The following is a 7607-nucleotide window of genomic DNA, read 5'->3' on the forward strand; positions in this document are numbered from 1 at the left end:
AAGATGCTTGCTGGATTGAGCGGTCTCAGACGTGGAGGCAACTGAGATTCGTCCTCCGCCACCCGGATTGCGGCGAGTCACTACGCCACCACGAGGACTTGGAGCGCATTGGGAATTGGGCGTTCCACATTGGGGGGAGGGCATTTTTTGTTTTTAGATCGCTCCTACACCCCTGAGTTACACACATTTTACATATCCAATTCTCAAAAGCACAGCGAGAAAAAATATGTTCATTATTCTCACCAACAAAAAAAAAGTAATTTTTTTTTACATTTGCTGATTTTAATATATATAAAAAATCATATTACAGCATCTTTTAAATGCGATAATAATTTCTAGTGTTCTACACATCATACTTCCTCTTACATCAGCGCTGTCAAACGTCTGCCAGACGCTCTTCACGAACAAACACTCCTCACACGCCATTTATAACGGTGTTTACATCTGCTCAGCGTGGCCTTAATTGACTCCAATCACACTGAAATCAATCAGATTCCCGCAGTCCAGGAAGAAGCCAGAGGGAGAAGTTTCCTTGCAAATTATTTTTTTTAAATTCCTCTGATCTTTTCTCGTCCGGGAGAATATTAAGGACAGATTAGTCGGTGCTGGACGGTTACCAGATTGGTTTAATTTATTAATTAGACCAGATAGACATGTTTATGAATGCCTGTGTGATCATTTCATTCTTTCAAATGAGCAAAAAGCTGAAACGCTTCCAAAGAACTATTAACTAACATTAAATAAAGATGCTGTGAGACGCCTCGTGTCAAAACATCTCCTGGAGAATATTCTTTTGTTTATAGTTTATGTTCTGGTGTGCAGACAGACTGAACTTGATCGTGATATATATATATATATAGTGCCCATCTTTGAGTCGTCTCAGTAGTGACCTTGTGCTTTGTGTTGTTTGTCAGGATCATAATCTGCTGGTGGTGTCAAACCTTCGAGCGGCTTCGTTCTACAGGTTAGAGGTTCGGGTGATCACGGCTGCTGGGGAAGGTCCCGCGACAATGAAGGTCTTCCAGACGCCGAACCGACCGCCGCTACAGCAAAGTAAACAAACTGTCTATTTAAAGTCACGACAAACTGTGTTTGTTACCAGAGGAAGTGCATTGCTTTGGTTTGCACAGAAGCGTAGAAACAATCTGAAAATTAGCGGGAACCATTTTTATGAATAAACTTTTCCATTAAGGGCCGATTATTGTCCCTTGAAGTTATTCGCCTGGGGTGTTTTTTACTTTTAAGAGGGCATGTTTTAAAGCATATATTTGATCTCTCTCTCTCGATTTAACAGGAAAACAAGTTTATTTTTCGTACCCCATTGGCAAATAGTTTTTACTTGTTATAAGGATAAATTCCACCAAATTTGGTTTGATTCTCTCTGAAAACAAGACATGAGATATGACGCCATTCTGTGCATCTCAAGTCATTTTTTCGCATTTTTATATTTTTGCCGGAAGACGAGACAAAAATAATCCATAATAAAATTATTTGCATTGCAGCTAATTAAATGTACATCAAATTATTAGTGGTGCTTGCCAAAGGCATCACTATTGTTCTCTTGCATACTTATTATTCTTCTTTTTATTATTCCACACAAAGTTTGGCGCGCTACTCCTCCCGCAGCTTTTGTCACAGACCCCTGAGTGAGGCGTCAAATCGTGCGGCTCATTGAGGAGAGGATTTGCTCGGGTGTAGCGATCGGGTGTACGATGTTCGCACAGCGGACGAAAAAGCGTCCAAAAAAGTCCCATTGACTTAACATTGCGGAATGTTCAGAAATTTAAATCCCAACTGACGTTTTCACACACACAGACACCAAAGGGCCTGTCAGCCCTGCATCTCTCCCTCTCTCTCTCCCTCAGAGGATTTATATTATCAAGCAGCCAAAAAGTAATGACCTAAAATCTTCATAGCCACACCTTAAAACATGCTAAAAACATGCTAGCATCATGCTAACACATGCTAGCATCGCCTAGCGAAGTGTTAAAACATGCTAAAAACGTGCTAACACATGCTAGCATCGCCTACCGGAGTGCTAAAACATGTTAAAAACTTGCTAGCATCATGCTAGCACATGTTAGCATCGCCTAGCGAAGTGTTAAAACATGCTAAAAACTTGCTAACATCATGCTAGCACATGTTAGCATCACCTAGCGAAGTGTTAAAACATGCTAAAAACGTCCTAACAACATGCTAACACATGTTAGCATCGCCTACCGAAGTGCTAAAACATGCTAAAAATGTGCTAGCATCATGCTTGCACATGTTAGCATTGCCTAGCGAAGAGTTAAAACATGTACAAATCGTGTTAACACATGCTAGCATCACCTAGTGAAGTGTTAAAACATGCTCAAAACGTGATAGCATCATGCTAACACATGTTAGCATCACCTAGAGAAGTGCTAAAACATGTCAAAAACGATGCTAGCAACATGCTTGCATGTGTTAAAACATGCTCAAAACGTGATGGCATCATGCTAACACAAACATAACACTTACATGCTACCATCATGAAAAACACATGCTAACAACATTCTATCACCATTATTAAGTGCTTAGCAACAAGTTATAAAATGCTATATGACGAGTTTTGCCACGGCAAGCACCACTCACATTTTCTTCAGGAAATGTACCTATCTAGTTTCAACTGATATTGTGTAGGACTAGGACTAGAATGGGATATTAAGAAAGATATCAGATTTGACAAATATGAAATGGATGAATTCAGTCATTAAAAAACCGGTCATGGAAAAACCTGGATATACTGTATCAGAGATTTGTAAGATTTCCAAACGTTTGTAAAGTTTTCCAGGCCTGCAAAAGTCATGAAAATGTCTATAGTGAATTTATATATATATATTTGTTCTAGTTTTTCCCCTTCTGTAAAATATTTCATCAGCTCGATATGCTCTTGTGTAGAGTAAAACATGCTCGCTAGCCACGCTAATGTCCGAGTTGATGAAAATCGTTCTTTTTAACAAAGTAGTCAAACTGGTTCATCAGCCTGAATGATTCATTAGCACAGTGGTTCTCAGTTTTCTTTGGGTTTTCCTCCCTTTTGAAACTAGAGAGATTTGAGGGGCCCATGGGCCGGTACACCATGACGTGACCGCGTTCACTTTTATGCGCTACAGGACGCTTGCCAGATTTGGTTGTATTTTTCAAAATGATGGAAGAACGGTTTGGAGCAACGTCTGACACGGCCTGTTATATGCACCTTTAAATTATGAACCGATCCAAAAATGATGCGTTATTAATTGGGATGTGTGTGGTGTATGGTATTCAAATACCAAAATCACTATTCGGTTATGCTGCACGTGTTTAGAGGTCTTCAACCCGATCAGAGTCCCGACGGTACCTGACAAACCTACAGGTTTTGGGGCAGTTTGGTTTGTCAAGTAGGCTATATAGGGAGAGTTATGTGCTGTTCACATGCTCATCGAGGCCACGTGAACACGCACAGGCCGGATGTCTTAACAACTCACTGTTAAGTTTAAAGGAACGTTAATATTTATAAACGCATCTCGAGACACCTGCGTTCTGTTTCACCATTTGTTGTGCTGCATTTGTCAGCTCAGGTGTCACAAATCGACATTCTGATGAAGTTCAGGTTGACCAAAATATTGCAAAAGCTTACCGTGCACATATTTAGGGTATTAAGGCATCTTTCTCTTTAAGCAGGACATTTTAGAGTCGTCTATACTGGTGCACGAATTCTGTCGCTTATATGAATTTAAACCATCAGGTTTGTATGCTGCCCGGGTGTAATGCACCTTATGAAGCATTTTGCGAATCAGACGCCGTTTTCTGTCCTTCGTATAAACGAAGACACAGATTGCCCGAGTGCGACTCAAGTGTCTGTGCTCGCTCCACTGTCGTCCAGCACAGCATTCAGCCAAACAAATGGTACTTCGCATAAGGCTGACATTTATGTGGGTTTATAATGGATATCGTAAAATAAATAAATAATTGATTTAGAGCTCGGGGGACCTTTTGGGTTTAGAGGCCCTTGGGCAACGGTCCGATCGACCCACGAAACCGGCTTCAACGTGCCCCCAAAGTTGTTGACCGTGGGGGGTGGGGTTGGGGGGGTGGTATGTGACTTTAAATGACACCGCCCCTAAAGTTGTTGACTGGGGGGGCCTCCGCCTCGTGACAGCCCGCTGCAAGATGCCAATGCCTAAATCCACCCCTGCCTGAAGTGTTCGTAAATGGGAACTAATATTAAACGTTATTGTACTTCAGGGCGTGCTGAGTGACTCCAGTCAGGTCTCCTTAGCAACCAAATTGGCCCGGTTGCTAGGGAGGGTAGAGTCACATGGGGTAACCTCCTCGTGGTCGCTATAATGTGGTTCTTGCTCTCGGTGGGGCGTGTGCTGAGTGACTCCAGCCAAGTCAAGTAATGGTGGTGGTGTAGTGGTCTAAGCATGTAACTGGTAATCTGGTAATTAGAAGGATGCTGGTTCAAGCCCCACAGCCACCACCATTGTGTCCTTGAGCAAGGCACTTAACTCCAGGTTGCTCCAGGGGGATTGTCCCTGTAATAAGGGCTCTGTAAGTCACTTTGGATAAAAGCGTCTGCCAAATGCATAAATGTAAATGTAAATGTAAGTCTCCTTAGCAACCGAATTGGCCCTGTTGCTAGGGAGTGTCACATGGGGTAACTTCCTCATGGTCGCTATAATGTGGTTCTCACTCTCAGTGGGGCGTGTGGTGAGTGACTCCAGCCAAGTCTCCTTAGCAACCAAATTGGCCCAGTTGCTAGGGAGGGTAGAGTCACATGGGGTAACCTCCTCGTGGTCGCTATAATGTGGTTCTCACTCTCGGTGGGGCGTGTGGTGAGTGACTCCAGCCAAGTCTCCTTAGCAACCAAATTGGCCCGGTTGCTAGGGAGGGTAGAGTCACATGGGGTAACCTCCTCCTGGTCGCTATAATGTGGTTCTCGCTCTCGGTGGGGCGTGTGGTGAGTGACTCCAGCCAGGTCTCCTTCAGAATCAGAGAATCAGAATTAGAATCAGCTTTATTGCCAAGTATGCTTACACATACAAGGAATTTGTCTAGGTGACAGGAGCTTCCAGTCAACAACAATACAAACAATACCAAAAACAGCAGCAAGACATAGGTAATTAAAAACAAAAAAGAACACAAAATAAATAAAAAAATAGTATATTATGTACAGAGCAATGTAAGTAATGGCAGAAGTGGATAAGTTGGATAATATAAATTAAAATTAAAATTAACCTGTGTATTGCAAATCATTATTGCTCAATGGGGCAATTTAATTGTTCATTAGATGGATGGCCTGAGGGAAAAAACTGTTCCTGTGTCTGACGGTTCTGGTGTTCAGAGCTCTGAAGCGCCGGCCAGAAGGCAACAGTTAAAAAAGGTAGTGGGGAGGGTGAGTGGGGTGCAGAGTGATTTTACCAGCCTTTTTCCTCACTCTGGAAGTGTATAGTTCTTGAAGGGGGGCAGGGGGCAACCGATAATCCTCTCAGCAGACCGAACTGTCCTTTGTAGTCTTCTGATGTCTGATTTCGTAGCTGCACCAAACCAGACAGTTATTGAAGTGCAGAGGACAGACTGAATGACTGCTGAGTAGAACTGTTTCAGCAGCACTGGTGGCAGGTTGAACTTCCTCAGCTGGTGATGTTTTGTCACCGTGTGTGAAAGTGAACGAGATTTAAGTGCAATAAGCCCCACACTTTAATCATCAATAACAAACACCTGGACAAGTTTGGGACCCCTGTGATTTATAAGTCTGTGCGTTTTTGTTCCTCACAGAATCTCGACATCATCAGAAGTCTGCCATGGAGAAACACTGAACACGCCAGAAACACGCAACTCACCGCGCAGCTGTTGATCGACGCTCTCGTCAAGGAAACGGCACCGTTAACGGTCTGAGCTTCTCTTCACGCTCGACACTATTCTCTACAACACCGTTGATTCACCAATCATGAACTTTTGCCACAGCGCTCTTTCCTGCGTGAACGTGTACTTGCGAACCATTTAAGAAAGTTTGTGAATTTGAGTTGCATTCTGTTGGATGAATGGAAATGATTTGTGCTATAGAAGATAAACGAGCGTGAACTGAATTAGGGGCAGAACTCTTATAACACGAGATCATGCATGTCAACGTTTTTCAGGTGTAAATATTTCAAAGGCCCTCAAATCCATCTGTGTCGCCTCATTATTAACATGTTAGCAATATTCAATTTAAAGATTAACAAAAAGTGGTTTTATTAATGAAAATAGTACTTCTGCGTGTTTGTTTTTGATAGAAACTGTACATGTTCTTGGCTGTAGAGTTATATGTCGTGGCGCAGTCAGTGAATGTTGATATTTATTATGTGTGTGTATTGCAACGCTTCATTTGTTTGTGTGTGAGGATGTGTGCGTTTTCCATGTAGCAGCAAGTCCGTGTTATTTAAACCTCTTGTAAAGACAATGTAAAAAACCCTGAATTGTACATAATATAGTCTGCATGTGCTGTTATTCCCATGAATAGAACATGTACATACTTTGAAGTAATAAAATAATCCCTTTTGCTTCTTTGCCTAATCTTTAGTCCTGTGTTTGTCTTTTGCGCCCCGTGAAGGACAACAACTATGTGCAGAACAGCATACTAACATACTGTACTCTTATTACTACTTCTTTTGGGTCCTTGACAAACGTAAGTCTAGGCGCAAGTGGGTTCGGCGAAATCGCCCGAGCAACACACTAATGGACTTGATCAAGTGCAATTTAATTCTGAGGTTCTTCTCCGGTTATTGCAGCGTCCTATTGTTCATTCCCTGTGAAGCACCAGCGATATAAACAAACAGAACATTCATCAGAAGTTGGTCGTGTAAATGGACTGTATGCAATGAATTAAAAGAATTGAAAATGACGTTCTTGTGTGCATTAATTACATTGATGATTGATGACAGTGACGCTCCTTTTACACGCATTAAAAATGCGATAGTCGTCAGGATTTGGATTTACGCTCCGTTAAATTAGAGGACGTAAGTATTATTAATCATTTTCATCTACCGACATGCACATCATGGCTTGTATTAACAGTGATTGTATCGGCACTTCACTTATACACGTCGATTTTTATTTTAAAAAATGTAATTCATGTATTCAAACACAAAAACTATAAAACAAAAATATTTCTAAATACAAATTACACTTTAAACGAAACAAAAATATATTCAAAATAACAAAACTTAATTTAGTTTAGTTTAGTTTTATTTCTTGTTTTGGTTTTTGGTTTGTTTAGGTTTTATTTTGTTTCTTGTTAAATTTTGTTTGGTTTAATTTAATCTAATTTCTTGTTTTGTTTTTAATTTGGGTTTTATTTTGTTGTTTCATGTTCCATTTCTTGTCTTGTCTTTTGTTTCATGTCTCGTTTGGTGATTTTTTTCATGTTAAATTTTTAGTTTAATTTCAGTTCTTGTTTTGTTTTTAATTTAGGTTTTATTTTGTTTTGTTTCATTTGGTTGTTTTGTGTTTTATTGTTTATTTTCTTTCAGTGTTCCAATGGTCCATTTTCTGTTTAATTTCTTGTCTAGTTTTGAGTGTAAACAACTTTATTATTCATTTTAAAACATATTTGAAAGGTA

General features: G+C 40.6%; 1 protein-coding gene across 1 annotated transcript in view; it reads left to right on the plus strand.

Moving 5' to 3' along the window:
• LOC127658920 (anosmin-1-like) overlaps positions 1-6551 on the plus strand; it is an 87410-nt gene extending 80859 nt beyond the window's left edge. The window contains exons 13-14 of the mRNA XM_052148491.1: positions 915-1053; positions 5785-6551. Coding sequence (XP_052004451.1) covers positions 915-1053; positions 5785-5825 — 180 coding nt within the window. The 3' untranslated portion in view covers positions 5826-6551. The remainder of the gene's footprint in view (positions 1-914; positions 1054-5784) is intronic.
• Positions 6552-7607: the final 1056 nt, after the last annotated feature.

Source organism: Xyrauchen texanus, chromosome 18 (genome assembly GCF_025860055.1).
Source record: "Xyrauchen texanus isolate HMW12.3.18 chromosome 18, RBS_HiC_50CHRs, whole genome shotgun sequence".
NCBI classification, from domain to species: domain Eukaryota; kingdom Metazoa; phylum Chordata; class Actinopteri; order Cypriniformes; family Catostomidae; genus Xyrauchen; species Xyrauchen texanus.